Here is an 18,020-nt window from a genome sequence, read left to right as displayed (position 1 = left end):
TTGAATGATTCCCACACTGGAAGAAGCTATTATTAACCAGTCATCGCTCCACCACAATCTCAGCTCCCGGAAACGGGGAAACGTTGCTGGATAACTTGTATGGACTCTGGTGTCATGCGGACTCTGGCCACTCCGTACCACCAGTGGCCTTTCGTTCTTCTAATGCTAATCTTACGCTATATTCTCGCTTCAACATCGCTCTGCGGGTGAGAGAGAGGGAGTCACTTCCGTGCCTTTCAGCAGGTTCGCGATGGTATCCCGGACGACGACCATACGCGGAAAGGAATCAGACACGGTTGGAGTATCATAATAAAGCGAGAAGAGGTCAAAAATCATCGACTTCCCCAGCTCCTCCTCAGGACCTCGCCGTGAATATGTTCCAGATCAGTGCGTCCTTCACCTCTCCTATGTCTCTTGCCATCCAACATTAACCCCTCCTCAGAGAAGACATTCGCTGCCCTTCTTGGTGGGCTCAGCCTGCTTCCCGCACTCACCAATGCGTTCACAAACCCTATCTTCTGGGAAGACCTCGCGGACCTCGACATCCGCCGGGTGAACGACACCTACTATTACACATCCTCAACTATGCATTATTCTCCTGGTGCCCCTATCCTTCGCTCCTACGACTTGAAGAACTGGGAATACATCGCTCATGCTGTCCCCACGCTGGACTTCGGTAGCACATATTCGCTGCAAGGCGGACAGGCTTATATCCAGGGAATCTGGGCGTCGTTCTTCGCGTACCACCCACAGAAAAATACCTGGTTCTGGGGAGGATGTATTGATTTCCAGACAAGTTATCTCTACTCTGCGTCCTCGGTGACTGGTCCTTGGACTCGCTACACCACAATAAATAAGGTATGTTGTGGTGGCTGTCCTTGCTGGTACCTCCTTAATCATTAATTACAGTGCTACTATGACTCGGGGCTTCTCATCGATGACGATGGAACTATGTACGTCTCATATGCGAATTCGAACAACATCTGGGTCGCCCAACTTTCCTCCGATGGAAAGAGCGAGGTCAGGTCGCAGCAAGTTTTCGTCCCCCCCAGTGACATTGGTGAGTATCCCCTTTGTTTCTCTACTTGCATCCTCCTCAGCTAGGATATAATATATTCGCCTTCAACAGGATACCTCGAAGGCACGCGGATGTACAAGCGAAATGGACAATACTATATCCTTGCTACTCACCCCGCCAACGCCGAATACACACTGAAAGCCAGTAGCCCGTGGGGAAGTTACTCTAGCAAGGCACTCGCTGTGAGCGTCAAACCCCCCGTCACAGGCGGCGGAAACCCCCACCAAGGTGGTCTCATCGACACCCCCAGTGGACAATGGTACTACATGGCCTTCGTCGACTCGTACCCCGGTGGCCGCATCCCCGCCATGGCACCCGTCACCTGGGGATCCGACGGATTCCCTACACTGCAGCTATCGAACGGAGCATGGGGTACCTCGTACCCAGACGTCCTCACCCCACATCCCGTTACGTCTCCGACCGGAATTGAGAATCTCACATCGATTGGGCCCAGGTGGGAGTGGAATCACAATCCCGACACGTCCAAGTTCTCCACCAGCAGCAACGGGCTCACGCTGAACACCGCCACGGTCACCTTCGACCTCTACTCAGCACGCAACACCATCACCCGTCGTATTCTCGGTCCCAAATCCACCAGTACGATCAAACTCAACTACGGAAACATGAAAGACGGTGACCGTGCTGGTCTCGTCCTTCTCCGTCACCTCTCCGCTTGGATCGGTGTCAAACGGGACAATGGCAATTATATTGTCGGATTTACCAACGGTCTCGCGATGAACTCTGACTGGTCGACCTCGAACACGGGAACGACCGTTGCTACTGCTGGCATCAGCGGTGGAACGATCTACCTGCGCATTACTGCGGACATCAGCCCTGGTGGCTCGAAACAGGCGTTGTTCTATTACAGTACAGATAATTCCAGCTGGAAGCAGTTGGGCTCGTTCACGATGAATACGGATTGGGAGTTCTTCATGGGCTACAGATATGGTATCTTTAACTATGCCACCTCAGCTCTCGGCGGATCGGTCAATGTTCCGTACTTCCAACTTGATAGTGCGTAGTAGGAATTGGAGTGTCGCTTCCACCCAAATATACAATGCAATACATATGTTCCTTTTCCGGTGATACATTCTTGTAAATAGGTTGTGAAAGTCGTAGGAGATTTGGGTTTGGTAGTAGAAAGGCACGAGAGTTATGGATGGAGGTATAAGTTTCGAGTCGATGCCGTCCGGTCTGTGAGATGTGAAGAATAATCAATAAACCAGAGAAACATAATTCGTTCGTCGTTCGTTTCTGGCCAGTCATGAGGAACAGAAACATAGCTGCAAACGCGGAAAGACGTACCAAAACTTTCATGGTCGGCTGACCACCGAATCGATACCTAGAGGTCAGGCTGTGCTTCCTGCCAGTCGTATCCACTCCCCCCGCATCCCCCGCATCCCCTTTGTCACTGGAAGCACCAGTACTCGAACCGTCCGAAAACACAAATTTTCACTCTGGCATATGATGATCATATGCGCATATCATCGGATGAACTAGGTAAAGAGTGAATGGCTGGAGTTGATCCAAGTCCCTCTGTTTCTGGAGGAATAAAGTTAAGTCTGCGTCCATAGTAGTCAGGTGTGGCTTTCTATCGAAGGCACCCGCGACAGTCAGCCGGGCGAGACAGTCTTGAGTGGGTGGGAGCTGCTGTAGGAGGCGTAAGGGAGCCCGCTCTACGTGGATCTCTGCGGCTTCATCCTTGGACCTTGAACTTGACCATGTAGTTCGTTTTCATCGTCACTATCCGTCTCCGTGTCATCGTACAGCTCGACTTCAACAACGCACGTCGCACGCGGCGGCCCAATAACTGACTAAGGGCTTCCGAAGCCAGTCATTTCTCGCTTCACTTCTTACGAACATTGCACAATCGTCGATATCCATGTCGTCCTGTGCAGAGGGCACCATATGGAGAGTAGGGTTGAAACCCACCTACTGAGAGCGTAAGACTATCCGATAAACCACTGTCCGTAATTTGCAGGCATGTCCGGTCCATTTGGGGCTTCCGTCAGGCCTGCTTTATTTAAAAACAGACATTATGTTACAGTTATTCGATCCATTTTACGAAACAATTCAAAGGAAACATAAACATACAAGGTTGTGTTTGAGAGTGGGGAAACGGATAGATGGATAGATAGAAACAAACACGCGTCACGCTTAGATGTGGTCACCAAGACCGACCATAGGAGGGGCATATACCCTGGACTCTCCGATCCGGGATGTACCAAAAAAGGGTCTTATTTTGGCCGACTCTCCGATCCTATATGGTGTACATAAAACGACCCAAATTGAGCACCACCTACTTCAACTGAGTGATCCACGACTGCAACCTAGGAAACGAGAGCTCGTATACTTGTATACTTCATGCTAGTTTTCGGAACTCGAGCTGGAATGTTGTTGGGAAGTGATTACACTTTGCGCAAGGATCGCGAGGATGAGACTACTATTCGGTCTGAGTCAAAGTGGGGCAGTATGTACCACGTACGTGCAGGGATCAACATTTCCATCAATCGCTAAAAGTACCCGTGTGGAAGTTTACCATGTCCTACACTACTTACTCCGATGGTACGCTTCCCGACTCGTATTCGGTCTTCAAATAAATCAAGGCGCTATAGCCAAGTGGTTACGGCGACAGATTTGAATTTCATGCATTAGATGGACTATCAATATCTGTTCCTCTTTGAGGGCGCAGGTTCAAATCCTGCTGGCGTCGTACGTGTGTCAAAGGCTTCTCTTTTGCGCGAGAAGTTAAGAGACCACCAGTGGGTTCATTCATAAGCTCTAGGTCTACATGAGTTAACGGTCTCTGGACATTCGCTTGTAAACGCAAGATTGTTAACGGTAATTTGCAATTCCCCATAATATCTGAAGTACTTACTCATCACTCCACCTTTCGGTAGAGCATATCTACTAAGTAATTCTACCTCAAAACACCATATCCAAATGTATCTTTCCTAGGACTCGGTGATAAAGGTATCTCTTCACCGTCAACGACACCGTAAGCATAGAGATCCGGGTTGACTTCGTACCCCCTCGGTCCATCTTCATCTGAAGGCAATCCGGTTCCGGTTCCGGGGTCACTCCCCACCAGAAACCGATAGCGCCCCAATCTCCATCGTGCGGATGAACAAAGGCGGCGCGTAGCCGGAGGGATGAGCTTTTTGGAAGCTATGTAGAGGACGAGTAGCCTAAGAGGATATTCGTTGTCAGTTCAAAGAATGGGGGTTATACATATGCAACTTACAATAAAGGAATCCAGAGGAGAGAATAAGGCCCAAGGGCGGAACGCGGGGATGTATAATCGAGATCTATTGGTTCTTCCGCTTCCGCTTCCGTGTCCGGGTCTACTGGGGGGTCGACATCACCATCATCTTTGTCTGTGTCTGTTTCATGGTCGTTCCCCGGGGCCGGGGGATGTGGTGAAACGAGGGTATCCGGGCATGCGTATACAGATTTCCAATTGAAAGTGTGGGTTCCGTTGAATGACCAGGAAAACTTGGGTGTTGAGGGTATCTGTTGAGCAGTGAAAGGATAACGTAAACGTAAGTAAACGATTGAGGAACTCACCCCGCTTGTCCTTTCTGCCCTCTCACGCGACCGATCGCACTCGAATACGAAAACAGCTTTCTGTTTCTGGCCGGTGTAGATTCCACCGTTGAGAGACATTCGTAGAGATATCGAACGTGGGGTGGACTTGTTATCGTTATCGGTATCGTTATCGGTGCGGAGGAGCTTGAATTTGGGTGTGAGTGGTCCCGTTCGTTGGTTGACGGCCGCGATCGGAACGACTTGAAGGATTCGAGTGGGTTCGGAGTCGTGGTTTGGACGTGTGTTGGTGACTGGAAGGACGGGTTCGTAAGTTGACGTTTCAATTTTCAATTTTCATGAGTGATATTTTGACCACCACTGACCGATTAGACATATCCATGTTCCGCCAGGACACTACGTGAAAGTTGAAGAAACTGCGGATGATGGTAAGTAGGAGTTGATTCGTACCTGTAGTTCTGCAGGTAGCGTCCCATCTCGTGTTAATGCTCCTTCAAGTGATATTTGGTACATTTTTCTTGTCAAGGTGGGTGGAGTATCTAGGATGCTCGTTGGTCAGGGATGGATATTGTTGGTGGTAACTCAAGCGCTCACCTTCTGATATGGTCAACTTCAGATTTCGAACATGCGAGCCGAGCAGAGGACAAAGGTCGTATTTGAAGTTTTTGATGTTGAAGGAGCATGGGATGGTGGGAGACGAAGAGGGTGTTATCGACGGCCCTGAACTCGCGCTGGCGGCCCACCCAAAGAGTAGAAAAAAGGCGGTTTTGACCATGAATTCTATTCGCCCGTTCTAAACGTTCAGACGCAAGCGTTGGTCGTGGAAGAAGCAGTAGCTGTACTGTAGGGCTAAAAAGCCTTGGCGATGATAACGGCAGTTCCATCTGGTTGAGCACCTGAGCGGAATCCGAATACCTGTTTACCGATGCCTTGAAGGTCTGCGGACCGCTCGAGATAGAGTATGCATCACATGCGAGGGACTGGTGGAGGTGCTTTGGCGGTGGTTGGTCGGAGAAACCTAAAGCGTCTCTAAGTCAACAATACACCTCCGATAGTGCCATAACTTTCCGCACCTGAAACGCCATTGGGGTTGCAAAGTCAATACAACAGCTGTTTTGGAAGGGCAAGGGAGGACGTTGAAGGTTTTCTCGAGTGAGAAGTGTGGGTTTCCCTCAGGTAAGTTATCATGGGGTCATTTTCATTTTCTACATTTGAGTCTTGACTTCCTGTTCTACTTATAACGTTTCCAGGGGCAGCTTTTGAGTTGATTCAGGGCACCAGTAGCAGTTTTACCACTTAGGACATGTTCAATCACTCGTATTCCAACCAATTCGGAAGCGCAACGCTCAACAACATTCAGGGAAACCAGTAAATTAACACGTACTACCTACAGCACCAACGTCAACTTGTACCAGTCCTTCCAGTGGGAGAGGAATGGAAAGAGAAGATGTATCGAGAGGTGCGTATCTTTTCGAGCATTCGAGTGGCTTCGTTCCGCTCATAAATGTTGTAGTATGCCTGTGTTCCGGCAGGAAATATAAAGATCATCAAAACCTTTGCGGTGGAACAGCCGCTAGGAAGATACCACGCGCCAAGAGCGAATCGAGTAGCGCATCTGGCTTGTCTCGTCGAAGGGATGAAGGAGTCCTCTCCATTCCTATGCGTCACATATACTGGAAGCGACCCACAGAAGGTTATCATCCACTACACCATTAATCGAAGATGGATGTCTCACCTTCTTGAATGCCCAGTTCTTTAAACAGGATTGCCTCGCATTTTCTCGCATCAGGTGCGCATCATCTCCTCGTCCTGCAGCTAGCCAATATTAACCACAGACGATTAGAAATGCCCATGTAATGCAGCTTCGGGGATTCAATGACTCTGATATTCCTATGGTCCTCTTCCACGAAGGTGACTGTCATATTAAGCCCTCAAATCTGTTTCTGACATTCTTTCAACATAGAACTCGTTCCGGTACATCATGTTTTGCAACGGCACCGTGAATCCTCTATCGCTCTGCGATGCTACTTTGCTTTGCAAGCCATCATCGTACGTTTTGCGTTCATGAAGTTTATCATACATTCTAATCGCGAGACACCGTGGTGATAGGCAGTGGAAAGTATACATAAATGCTACCACACCGAGATGGACAGGTATTATTGCGATAATGTTTGGATTCAACCGAGGGAATGGAAGGATCTCGTTCCGCCGTCGGGGACCTCCGACTGAATATTTTGCTGTATATGGTGGTTGGCAACTTGGAAGCTGCTCCGACATGCCAGTTCTCCACTCTGACATGTACAACGTTAATTGTCTCCTCGAGTACCTTATCAAATATTCTTCAGACGATTTTTTTGTGTCCCGTCTTGATATAACAGCCATCGGTCACCTTTCGTATCAAGCAAAAGTGACCATCCCTCCAAACAATCAAGTCTGGCTTTGTTCATCTGGACGACCTATTGCGAACTTTCAATCTTGGTCCTGTTGGACTCATTTTCTGTTCCAATCCATTCTTGTCGAAAACCCTTTCGAACCGACTACCTTGGAAGATGGGAGGACACGGTATGCCATTTGATTATCTTTCGAAGATATACTTGATTACTATCTCTAGGTTATCTGTAAAATCCAATACTCGCCAGCTCGTGCACGGGGACTTTGTCTCGTTCATCTACGAGATGGATAGAGGGTTTCCATATCACCTTGTGCGTACAGGTTGGCTTTCCCAATCATGCAGCATTTTCAGCACAATGAATATACCAAGGCATGAATGGTCAGACTGTAGTGTGTATATCATACCGACTCTCTGATTTCGTTCAGTTGAATTAATCTCTTACTTTGATAGCGTTGTTTGTGTCGATGCGGTTGACACTCATAATCGATCCCAAGACGTTTGCCCACAAAGGTGACGCTGATGAGTTTACTGGCGTTGCCTCCGATATGGTTCTCAATGCCTTCGAAACTCAGTCTTACCTCTTCGTACTCCCGCCACCTCAAACTGCCGACAATTCTCCTTACGTGATTACTTGGATGTTAGGAAAGGATCTGTACTATTGGTCCTCCGATCCTGATGGAAAACGGTGATGCCAGAGAGTCAACGTGTATCGTTGGGGCTTCCTTCCTTTATTCCGGACGCTTGGGGTCTATATCGGAGCTGGAGTGCTGACACGTACGACCTCATCTGGGCATGGCAGGAGGCGAAAGGTTTCGACCCCTCGACAACCGATTTTGCGTGTTCTTTGTGCCACCCGATTACATGGATGGTCAGGTAGCGCCTTTCGAGGCTCTCTCTGAAGGTACAGGTATGTAACCCCTTCAATGTTTTGGTATCAATTGGAATAACTGTTTTTTTAATCCTTCAGATGTGCCATTTCATACTATGGTGACGGCCCGTAATAGCGACGAGGGAGCCATGGATGTAGATTTGCCGACATCCCCTTACAACCTGTCAATGGAATCGCTGGATGACCCCGGAACCTTCGTGGCTGACGATTTTGTGACCGCGAGCACGGATATGGAGGTGGATTCGGGAGCAAACAGTCCTAAAGATGAACTCGTCCGTCGTCACTGAAGAGTCATTTTAATACATGGTTGCGACTTTTGTTTTTTTTGGGTTCCATTCCCCCCCCGATGAACATTGGTTTCCTCATGTAGACGGATTCAATGAAGGCGTCCTTGACTTCATCGGGGATTATGAATCGACAACGTCGGCGTTCGCCCTCCCTTTCAAGGTTCATACACCTTTCACTGTTCCTCCGACGCGTTGACTTTCTTCCACTCGGTTTTCGATTCGGAGTCCTTGATAGGACCGCCGTTGTCGGTGTCTCTGTCTCTGACAGTACATCTTTCCTTGTTTGCAGTGTATGCATGTATCGTGTATTTATCGTTCACCACAGAAAGACACTCTGTTCATTTGACATATGACATAACCATTCTACGCCTTCGGCGGAACGTTTTTGAAGATTTAGGTAGTAAACCTACGACACGTCAAGGCGAACGTAAGTCCAGCCGAGATGGGTGTGCCAGGGATGGAATAAAAAAGTGAAGATGCGTCTGAAAGGAAGGAAGAAGGGCAACGAATCAGATTATATGTGTATATATATGAGAAACGGAAGATCCGTAACTCGCCTTTCCTCATCATGGAGTTGAATAGTCGGTGGCTAACGGGACTATACGCAGGTTGCACGACTTTGAGTCTATAGGGGACTGGAGTCGTGTATGAGTGAGCTGGAGACGAACGAAACGGCGGTCACATCTGAGCCACCAATATCGAACCTAACGTACAAACGTTCACAGGTATCAGGAGTTAAAACCGGAGTTCCAGAATCGATAACTGTACAGGCGGCACTTTGAATTCCTCTCAGTCATGGTGGCGATTCAGACTATGAAACTTTTCACTCACCTCCTTTTCACCACTGTTTTCCAACTTTCTCCGTCGCTTCCTGTCTCCTCTTTGGCCCACTTCTTTGGTCTCCTTGTTTTGTTTTCATATTCCTATCTTCTGTGCAACCACATCATGCTTCAACGTTCAACTCTCTTTTGGATTTCGGACGATCCATTTCTGGAATTAACCGCTGTCTCTGTCGAATGCAACCCAGAGTTTCGGGCTCTTTTTTTGTCTTTCTGTGAAAGTTGAGCCCGTAACGTATATGTAGTATGAGCTGACCGTAATAGAAATAACCAGAGCAGGGAGGTCTTTGAATTTCTGAAGCGTGGTCACTGGTGCTGCAACGCGTTGCTTTGAATGACTGCTGTCGATTGCGGCGGAGAGCTTATCGCCGCTGTCTAAGAGAATCCTTCGAGAGATCGGTGGTGCAAATTGGCTGTGGTAAACCTCGATGAAGAAAAGGAAACAAAGTCGTTCGGTCACGCTTCCCACATGTGGGCGTCAGTGACGTGTAGGGCTTGGCCTTCGCTACGCTTGGACACATGACGGCAGCGACGCCACACAACTCATATGATTTGATTTACGGCTGTTGACGCGTCTCGGGACGCGTCCTGCTCTCAACTTCCATCTCGCCATCCTCTTTCCTCTTTCCTTCTCTGTCGGCGGAATAACTGAGACCATGGATGACTCGTTAGATGGTCTGTGCGCATGATTCCTAATAGACCAAACAAAGCCAAATGACTTCCAGCCTATATCAACCTGCCCTCTGGAATGGCCCCTTTTCCCCAAGTTTCTTGCATCTTAGCTTGATACTTCGTACTTCTGTACAACCCTAGCATATCTTTGCACTTTCGCGCTTTAACCCACCTGCCCTACCTACCCTACCTGTCTACCATCATGCTTTCTACTAGCCCTAACTGCTCCCTTTTCCGTCTCAACGACGTTGTCGATGAGGTCGCGGTACCACTAACCTCCTATTCTAGTGTCACCTACATCAAGGAAGAGCTTACACTCAATGTTCCGATCCTCATGATCACCACCCCAGACGAAGAGGGTGCCGTGGTAAGTCTTCGACCTCTTCGTCGACCTCATTTAATGTTGACATGAACATTCCCAGATGACCTACCTCAATGATGACTACGTCTACGACGACGAGTTTGACTTTGTGGACAGTGAATCCGACTCCGATTCCGACAACAATGTTTTCAGCGAAATTGATTCTGACACCGACAGGGACAGCGAGTGCGATGAGGACTCCTTGGACATCAACTCCATTGTCGACAAGTTCTTCAACTCCTATGAAGCCGACATCGAAGAAGAGGACTCCGTGGACATGAACTTCATTGTCGACCAGTTCTTCAACTCCTCCGAAGCTGACATCGAAGAAGAGGACGAAGACGAGTTCGCACCAATTCTCGATCAGTTCCCCGCTCTACCGAAGAACGAGTCGGCGGACGATAGTCTGAGCCTCGACGCCATTCTTGATCAATTTCCCGCAGCTCTGAACACTCGTTTATTAGATGAGGAATTCGGCGATTCGCTTATGGTTTCAAAGGGGTGGACCGCATTCACTGAATCTCTCGGAGCCGAGAGCAAGGCGGTAAGTTGTCATCGCAATCCTTTGTCGATCCAATACCAATTAATACTGGCCTCCAGACCGGATATAGAAAGTCCAAGAAAGGCGGCGCGCAGGTGAAGCGTGAGGACCCGAGAATGTTCAAGTGTAATGCCGGTGAATCGTGGTGGAAAACGGAGGTGAAGAGCGAGAAGGCGAGAACATCCAAGTGCAACGAAGACGAGGCGTGGTGGAAGGTCTAGGGTGGTCTCCAGAGGTGAGTCGACCCATCACTTCCCCGTCTAGTTCTCTTTGTGCATGCTGGTTCGTGTGCAAGAGAGCTGGAAGGGCGGCGCATGTCATCGTGCCCCCCTTTCCCGCTGAAGTTTAGATCTTCGGTACCGTTTTAAGCGTGCTTCGCTTTAAGCATTCCGCTTCAAGGTATGTTTTTTCTTCTCGGGTCGCATTCGATTCTATATACTGATACTATCTTTCGTACAAGATCCTGGTAATTTCAAAGTTATCTACCATCCCAGGTGAGTGAGTGCCTTTACTACAGTGTGAGTGTGAGTGTGATCGCCCGACAATCGACAATCGACATTCGCCATCCGCCGTTCGACTCGACTTCGACCTTCCACGATCGCCATTCGACTTCGACATTCGACCCTAACCGCCATAGTGAGTCTTTGCTCCAAGTTGAGTGTTGTCTTTGTCATGGCATTCGTGCCATGACCCCGAGATGGGTCGGGGGTCACTGTCAGACCGCAAGTTGGCCCACTTGCGGTCTGGCAGTGACACGGGTCGTGCCGGTGAGATTTCCAGCATTTCCCTGTATTTACTCTTGGGCTAACATTTTTATATGCCATCGTTTGAATCTACAGGTCTATCAAGAGAAGTTTTTCTGGTGGAATGAAAGAGGTTGGTCTTCTTCTACTTTACTCTCACTTGAATGTTACTGATTTTCCTCCATGCGCGTTGCATTCCCTCTTTGCAATCATAAAGCAAACGATGTACGCCTTCATCCAAAATGATATCTCCTGTACTTATTTCCATTTTTCTAGGACACGCCGGAGTTATGAAGGATTCGAGAATGAGCAGAATGGAAAGGGGTGAGAGTTAGTCATGGTAGAGGTACATTCCACAATACCCGTGTATTAATTAACACAACAATCACGAACTCGTTCGGGTAAAAATATGAAGCGACACTGAGCTACATAAGTGATAACCTACATTATTTGTCGGAAATACCTCCTACTTCCCCCAGTTCTCTTACAATAAACACACATTCCTGTCTAGTTTCGGTTGGGAGCCGGAGAAGACGGAGAATGTGGAGGCCGGGGGGAACCGTGTTTTTCAAGAGCGATGTCTTCGAGGAGGCGGGTGACGGTTTCGAAGTTCACTTGGATTTTGTGGTTGTGGCTGGTGCCTACTTGTGCTGGTACTACCGACACCGCCGCCGCCTAAGGTGAAAGTGAGGAAAGCAGATGCTTTGACTTCGGGTGTGGGGTTGTCAGCTGATGCGAGCATTCCGATGTATTCTTTGATACACGTTGCGGGTGAAGGTCGTTTTGAAGAATGAACCAGCCCGGAGATGAGCGTGGCTTCGTTTTCGGGTGAGTTGAGGTGTAGGATGACTTTGGAGATTGATATTGGATCTAAGATGGAAGGCTTGAGTTATCGGGTATAGGGAAACGGCGTAGAGCTAGCCCCTGACCTGATCTGACGTCCGCCAAACTCGTTTGGTTGGGTAGGGTAGGTTCTAGAGCTGCACCGTCGTTGAAGCGTTCTCTGGCTCACTCCATTAGCTGGGGAAGGTTGTGAGAGGGGAACCGGGGTTGATGGTCAGTTTTGAATTCACAGAGTTCCGGAGATGAATGTTGAACCGATCGTAGTTGACGCGAAATAGACTGATTCCTGAAAAGTTGTTATTGTTGGGAAAGACAGTCGTTTTTGAAAGGACGGCACGCACATCGACTACCGTTTCATCCACTGTTTTGTTGTTCGCTGACGTTGATTTTCGCGGGAAAATCGGATTAGAGGAAGGTTGAGTAAGGTGCTTAGGCCGTCAGATCACCTTTGTTGGTTTGGATATAGTGTCTGGTGCTTTTCTTTTCTGACCATGGATGGACTCAGTTGACGAAAATGGACAGTGAAGACGAAGACGTACCAGGCCAACTTTCTCCGCATCCTCTCCTCTTTTTAGTCTGGAATATGCAGGCTTGCATGATGTCCCTCTCGACATGTTCTTGAATCTTTACAGAACATTCGTCTGGAAACAACTTCGTCCTCAGAGAGTCAGAGCGGATCATCAGACCCAACTACACCGACTGCATTCGAAGCAGCAGATACGAAGTGCCTCTTTTGTTTCTCTGTCGCTTCCTGTCTCCTCTTTGGCCAGCTTCTTTGGTCTCCTTGTTTTGTTTTTCATCTTCCTATCTTCTGTGCAACGCATCATGCTTCAACGTTCAACTCTCTTTTGGATTTCGAACGATGCATTTCTGGAATTAACCCCTGTCTGGGTCGAGTGCAACCCAGAGTTTCGGGCTCTTTTTGTTTTTGTCTTTCTGTGAAGGTTGAGCCAATTCTCTCTCGATTCCCGATTGTTGGACAATAGAAATAACCAGAGCAGGGAGGTCTTTGAATTTCTGAAGCGTGGTGCTGCAACGCGTTGCTTTGAATGATTGTTGTCGATTGCGACGTAGAACTTGTCGCCGCTGTCTAAGAGAATCCTTCGAGAGATATCAGTAGTGCAAATTGACTGTTGTAAACCTCAATGAAGAAAAGGAAACAAAGTCGTTACACCTATAACACCAGCTACACAACAAAGAGTTCAGGCGCTCACCAATGATCTGGGCAGAGAAGGAAGGAAAGGGGTTGGACTGGTGTTGCTCCAGGAGCACACCCGTGTGTCTTAGCACCAGACTGCTTGTAACACGTTAATCTGCAGAAAACAAAAAGAAAAAAGAAACAAAGTCGTTCGGTCACCGCTTTCCCACATGCGGGCGTCAGTGACGTATAGCGCTTGGCCTTCGCTACGCTTGGACACATGACGGCAGCGACGCCACACAGCTCATATGATTTGATTTACGGCTGTTTACGCGTCTCGGGACGCGTCCTGCTCTCAACTTCCATCTCGCCATCCTCTTTCCTCTTTCCCTCTCTGTCGGCGGAATAACTGAGACTATGGATGACTCCTTATAAGGTAGTCTGTGCGCAGGATTCCTAATAGACCAAACAAAGCCAAATGACTTCCAGCCTATATCAACCTGCCCTCTGGAATGGCCCCTTTTCCCCAAGTTTCTTGCATCTTAGCTTGATACTTCGTACTTCTGTACAACCCCCTAGCATATCTTTGCATTTTCGCGCTATAACCCACCTGCCCTACCCACCCTACCTACCTATTACCATCATGCTTTCTGCTAGCCCCAGCTACAACTGTTCCCTTTTCCGTCTCACCGCCGTTGTCGATGAGGTCGCGGTACCACTAACCTCCTATTCTAGCCTCGCCTATTTCAAGGAAGAGCTTACCCCGATCCTCATGATCACCACCCCAGACGAAGAGGGTGCCGTGGTAAGTCTTCGTCCTCCTCATCCTCCTCGTTCAATGTTGACCTGAACATTGTCTCAGATGACCTACCTCAATGATGACTACGTCTACGACGACGAGTTTGACTTTGTGGACAGCGAATCCGACTCCGATTCTGACAACAATGTTTTCAGCGAAATTGATTCTGATAGCGACAGCGAGTACGATGACGACGACGAAGAGGATGTCGACTGCCTCTCATCGATCCTCGATCAGTTCCCAGCTGTACCGAAGAGCGAGTCCGAGGATGATAGCTTGAGCTCCATTCTTGACCAATTTCCCAAAGTTCCTCTGAGCGTTCGTTTAGTAGATGAGGACCAAGGCGAATCGCTTATGCTCTCAAATGGATGGAGCAAGTTGATCGAGTCTCTCGCAGCCGAGAGCAGGGCGGTAAGTTGTCATCACAATCCTTTGCCGATCGCATACTAATTCATATTGGCCCTCCAGACTGAATACAGGAAGTCGGAGAAAGGTGAGGCGTGGTGGACCGGTGCCGCTGCTTCGCAGGGCGCGCAGGTAAAGAGCGAGACGACCAGAAAGTTCAAGTGCAATGACGGTGAAGCGTGGTGGAAAATGGAGGGCGTCCAGGTGAAGAGCGAGAAGGCGAGAAACGGCAAGGCGTGGTGGAAAATGGGGGGCATGCAGGTGAAGAGCGAGAAGGTGAGAAAGTTCAAGTGCAACGACGGCAAGGCGTGGTGGAAGTTCTAAGCGGTGGTCGCCAGAGGTGAGTCCTCCCATCACTTTTCCCGTCCAGTTCACTTTGTGCATGCTGGTTCGTGTACAAGAGAATTGGAGGGGCGGCGCATGTCATCGTGCCCCCCCTCTCCCCGCTGAAGTTTAGATCTTCCGTACCGCTTTAAATGTGGTTCGCTTCAAGCACTCCGCTTCAAGGTATGTTTTTTCTTCTCGGGTTGCATTCGATTCTATATACTGATACTTTCACCCTTTAAGGTCCTGGTAGTTGGAATTGTTTGCCATCCCAGGTGAGTGCCTTTGCTACAGTGTGAGTGTGAGTGAGTGAGTGAGATCACCGACAATCGCCAATCGCCAATCGCCGTTCGACGTTCGACTTCGACCTTCCACGATCGCCTTTCGACTTCGACTTCGACATTCGACCTTCGATAATCGCCATAGTGAGTCTTTGCTCCAAGGTGAGTGTTGTCTTTGTCATGGCATTCGTGCCATGACCCCGAGATGGGTCGGGGGTCACTGTCAGACTGCAAGTTGGCCCACTTGCGGTCTGACAGTGACACGGGTCGTGCCGGTGAGATTCCCAGCTCTTCTCTCAATTTATTCTTGGACTAACATTTTTATATGCCATCGTTTGAATCTGCAGGTCTATCAAGAGAAGTTTTTCTGGCGGAGTGAAAGAGGTTGGTCTGCTTCTATTTTACTCTCACTTGAATGTTACTGATTTTCCTCCATACGCGTTGCATTCCCTCTTCGCAATCATAAAGCAAACGATGTACGTCTTCATCCAAACTGACATCTCCTGTACTTATTTCCATTTTTCTACGACACGCCGGGGTTATGAAGGACTGGAAAGGATTCGAGAATGAACAGAATGGAAAGGGATGGAGAGTGGTAGAGGTACATTCCACAATACCCATGTATTAATTAATAACTCAACAATCACGAACTCGATCGGCTAAAGATATGAAGCGACGTTGAGCTACATAAGTGACAACCTACATTATTCGTCAGAAATACCTCCTACTTTCCCCAGTTCTCTTACAATGAACACGCATTCCTGAATTCTCCCCTCCAGCACCCCTAGCCTCTCTTCCGTATCTTCCCACAACCTGATCGTATCCTTCTCCATCGCACTCAACAGCCCCTCATCTTCCTTCACATCACTTCGTTCTCTCTTCTCCAACACCGCAACCACCATCGGATCCTCCCTCTCTGCCTGCCTCCTCGCCGAAATATTATACAACGTCTTATACAACCCATGTAAAACCCCTGTCAAAGCTCTCTCAACATCCACATACCACAAATAAAACATCCTCGTCGGATTCCGATCTGCCGTCTTGGGTACTTCAGCTATACTCACTATCCCATCTGCCGAAAGCGCAGTAAGGAAAGACCGTACGTCTTTCGCTACCATCATCACGTTTTTAGCGATCTGTTTTTCGTCTAGTTTCGGTTGAGAGCCAGGGAGGGAGAGGAGAAGACGGAGAATGCGGAGGCCTGGGGGACCGTGTTTTTCGAGAGTGATGTCTTCCAGGAGACGTAGACGGAGTCGGCGGGTGAGGGTTTCGAAGTCGACTTGGATTTTGTGGTTGTGGCTGGTGCTGCCTCCAACGCTGCTGCCGCCGCCGCCTAAGGTGAAAGTGAGGAAAGCAGATGCTTTCCCTTCGGGTGTCGGGTTATCAGCTGATGCGAGCATTCCGATGTATTCTTTGATACACGCTGCGGGTGAAGGTCGTTTTGAAGAATGAACCAGTCCGGAGATGAGCGTGGCTTCGTTTTCGGGTGAGTTGAGGTGTTGGATGATGTTGGAGATTGATATTGGATCTAAGATTGAAAGGTTTGAGTTATTGGGCGTAGGAAAAACGGTGTAGAGCTAATCCCCTGACCTGATCTGACGTCCGCCAAACTCATTTGGTTGGGTAGGGTAAGTTCTAGAGCTGCACGTATCGTTAAGGCTGCACCATCGTTGAAGCGTTCTCTGGCAGCTCGTTCGATTAGCTAGGGACGGTTGTGAGAGGAGAACCGGGGAAATGATGGTCAGTTTTGAACTCACAGAGTTCCGGAGATGGATGTTGAACCGATCGTAGTTGACGCGAAAATAGACTGATTCCTGGAAAGTTGATAGTGTTGGGCAAGACAGCCATTTTTGAAAGGAGAGGAGGGCACGCACATCGACTACCGTTTCATCCACTGTCTTGTTAATCGCTGATGTTGATTTTCGCTGGAAAATCGAATTAGAGGAAGGTTGAGTAAGGTGCTTAGGCCTTCGAATCACCTTTTTTGGTTTGGGTATAGTGTCTGGTGCTTTTCTTTTCTGACCATGGATGGACTCAGTTGACGAAAACGGATAGTGAAGACGAAGACATACCAGGCCAACTTTCTCCGCCTCCTCCTCTTCACGTTTTAGTCTGGAATATGCCACCACTTTGACTTCGCGTAACTGCTTAGGAGTCGGAAGACCAGTGAGCTTCGCGCGTTCGTCGGCCTCGTACTTGATACGCTTGTCTCGTGGCGAGATATGTGAAAGTGTGGTGGAAGGTTTGAGATAGCGTTTGGAGACAAGGGTGTGTAGCGCTTGTGCGAAGACCGCATTCCCTGATAATAATGGGATATGAGAAATTCAACCATGGTAAGAAAATTGCTTTTTGACTAACCTTTTCGTGAATCGTGAACCAAGTTGGACATTATATCGGGTGGTCGAAGTTTACCATGATCCAGTACGAGTTGAATAATCTCAGAAGCCTAAAACAATTGCGAAAGCAAAAAAAAATGAGATGCGGGTGGGGTTTGTTTTGCAGCCCGTATGAAAAAAATAAGTTGACTCACATACCGCATCACCAAAAAGTAGTTGAGCTTGATAGGCGTAGAAACCAAAGCTTAACCGATTCAGACATTCTTCTGTGTTGAATTCTAGAACCTCGTCGGTGTCGTCTGTAGCGTGCCATAGACAGTTGTGTTGGATTAATGTTAGGATAGAGGTTCGTACGGTTCGTGGTTTTAGTTGAGAGAATCGAACCACGGTTGGGAATGTGAGACGGCCTCTGGTCAATAGGGTTTCTGCTACCTTTGCGGTGAGAGGACCGAAATGAGTTGAGATGATTTGGCCACAGAGACGACGGGTGGACGCGTCTGCCATCGTCGATGACGACGTCGAAAAAAGAGGAAAGATGGAGTTGAC

The 18,020-nt window shown here is 48.5% G+C and overlaps 8 protein-coding genes across 10 annotated transcripts; 6 read left to right on the top strand and 2 right to left on the bottom strand.

Annotated features, from left to right (window-relative positions):
* Positions 1-374: 374 nt before the first annotated feature.
* Positions 375-2,100, top strand: E1B28_002704 (uncharacterized protein; the record flags this gene model as incomplete). The annotated part of the gene is made up of 4 exons (XM_043159642.1): positions 375-387; positions 443-858; positions 910-1,060; positions 1,130-2,100. The coding sequence occupies 4 exons, from the start codon at positions 375-377 to the stop codon at positions 2,098-2,100; spliced, it is 1,551 nt and encodes a 516-aa protein (XP_043003245.1).
* Positions 2,101-3,705: 1,605 nt separating this feature from the next.
* On the bottom strand, positions 3,706-5,749 carry E1B28_002703 (uncharacterized protein). The gene is made up of 7 exons (XM_043159641.1): positions 5,219-5,749; positions 5,075-5,163; positions 4,990-5,020; positions 4,646-4,917; positions 4,323-4,591; positions 3,957-4,266; positions 3,706-3,895 (listed from the first exon to the last, which is right to left on the bottom strand). Exons 1-6 carry the CDS (start codon positions 5,397-5,399, stop codon positions 3,999-4,001), a joined length of 1,110 nt encoding a protein of 369 aa, XP_043003244.1. The 5' UTR covers positions 5,400-5,749; the 3' UTR covers positions 3,706-3,895; positions 3,957-3,998.
* Positions 5,750-6,071: 322 nt separating this feature from the next.
* On the top strand, positions 6,072-6,853 carry E1B28_002702 (uncharacterized protein; the record flags this gene model as incomplete). The annotated part of the gene is made up of 6 exons (XM_043159640.1): positions 6,072-6,083; positions 6,138-6,317; positions 6,376-6,413; positions 6,468-6,535; positions 6,588-6,673; positions 6,734-6,853. The coding sequence occupies 6 exons, from the start codon at positions 6,072-6,074 to the stop codon at positions 6,851-6,853; spliced, it is 504 nt and encodes a 167-aa protein (XP_043003243.1).
* A 67-nt stretch (positions 6,854-6,920) lies between these two features.
* On the top strand, positions 6,921-7,705 carry E1B28_002701 (uncharacterized protein; the record flags this gene model as incomplete). Its single annotated transcript, XM_043159639.1, has 3 exons — positions 6,921-7,186; positions 7,236-7,405; positions 7,467-7,705. 3 exons carry the CDS (start codon positions 6,921-6,923, stop codon positions 7,703-7,705), a joined length of 675 nt encoding a protein of 224 aa, XP_043003242.1.
* A 103-nt stretch (positions 7,706-7,808) lies between these two features.
* Positions 7,809-8,192, top strand: E1B28_002700 (uncharacterized protein; the record flags this gene model as incomplete). The annotated part of the gene is made up of 2 exons (XM_043159638.1): positions 7,809-7,923; positions 7,984-8,192. The coding sequence occupies 2 exons, from the start codon at positions 7,809-7,811 to the stop codon at positions 8,190-8,192; spliced, it is 324 nt and encodes a 107-aa protein (XP_043003241.1).
* A 1,713-nt stretch (positions 8,193-9,905) lies between these two features.
* Positions 9,906-10,826, top strand: E1B28_002699 (uncharacterized protein; the record flags this gene model as incomplete). Its single annotated transcript, XM_043159637.1, has 3 exons — positions 9,906-10,070; positions 10,126-10,608; positions 10,665-10,826. The coding sequence occupies 3 exons, from the start codon at positions 9,906-9,908 to the stop codon at positions 10,824-10,826; spliced, it is 810 nt and encodes a 269-aa protein (XP_043003240.1).
* Positions 10,827-13,972: 3,146 nt separating this feature from the next.
* E1B28_002698 (uncharacterized protein) lies at positions 13,973-14,857 on the top strand (the record flags this gene model as incomplete). The annotated part of the gene is made up of 3 exons (XM_043159636.1): positions 13,973-14,134; positions 14,192-14,539; positions 14,597-14,857. 3 exons carry the CDS (start codon positions 13,973-13,975, stop codon positions 14,855-14,857), a joined length of 771 nt encoding a protein of 256 aa, XP_043003239.1.
* A 937-nt stretch (positions 14,858-15,794) lies between these two features.
* Positions 15,795-18,013, bottom strand: E1B28_002697 (uncharacterized protein). Of its 3 annotated transcripts, none has more exons than XM_043159634.1 (8): positions 17,669-18,013; positions 17,497-17,584; positions 17,211-17,437; positions 17,118-17,156; positions 17,013-17,063; positions 16,896-16,952; positions 16,729-16,840; positions 15,795-16,666 (listed from the first exon to the last, which is right to left on the bottom strand). In XM_043159634.1, exons 1-8 carry the CDS (start codon positions 17,675-17,677, stop codon positions 15,843-15,845), a joined length of 1,407 nt encoding a protein of 468 aa, XP_043003237.1. In that variant the 5' UTR covers positions 17,678-18,013; the 3' UTR covers positions 15,795-15,842. The 3 variants fall into 3 exon arrangements, with proteins under 3 accessions (XP_043003237.1, XP_043003236.1, XP_043003238.1); XM_043159633.1 differs by having other exon boundaries at positions 17,673-18,013; XM_043159635.1 differs by having other exon boundaries at positions 17,497-18,013.
* Positions 18,014-18,020: the final 7 nt, after the last annotated feature.

This window comes from Marasmius oreades, chromosome 10, assembly GCF_018924745.1.
Source record: "Marasmius oreades isolate 03SP1 chromosome 10, whole genome shotgun sequence".
In the NCBI taxonomy this organism is placed as follows: Eukaryota; Fungi; Basidiomycota; class Agaricomycetes; order Agaricales; family Marasmiaceae; genus Marasmius; species Marasmius oreades.
Note: the sequence above shows the minus strand (reverse complement) of the source record. Positions and strands in the feature narration are given on the sequence as shown.

Excerpts from the sequence above, each read along its gene's own strand:
- E1B28_002697 (XM_043159633.1), bottom strand. The coding sequence starts at position 17,978 with ATGGCAGACGCGTCCACCCGTCGTCTCTGTGGCCAAATCATCTCAACT. Across the intron at positions 17,157-17,210 it reads AGGCGGAGAAAGTTGGCCTG|AAAAGAAAAGCACCAGACAC; the intron begins GTATGTCTTCGT and ends ATCCATGGTCAG. Across the intron at positions 16,667-16,728 it reads TTTGGCGGACGTCAGATCAG|ATCCAATATCAATCTCCAAC; the intron begins GTCAGGGGATTA and ends TTTCAATCTTAG.
- E1B28_002703 (XM_043159641.1), bottom strand. The coding sequence starts at position 5,399 with ATGGTCAAAACCGCCTTTTTTCTACTCTTTGGGTGGGCCGCCAGCGCG. Across the intron at positions 4,918-4,989 it reads AACATGGATATGTCTAATCG|TCACCAACACACGTCCAAAC; the intron begins GTCAGTGGTGGT and ends CCGTCCTTCCAG. Across the intron at positions 4,267-4,322 it reads CTCCTCTGGATTCCTTTATT|GCTACTCGTCCTCTACATAG; the intron begins GTAAGTTGCATA and ends ATATCCTCTTAG.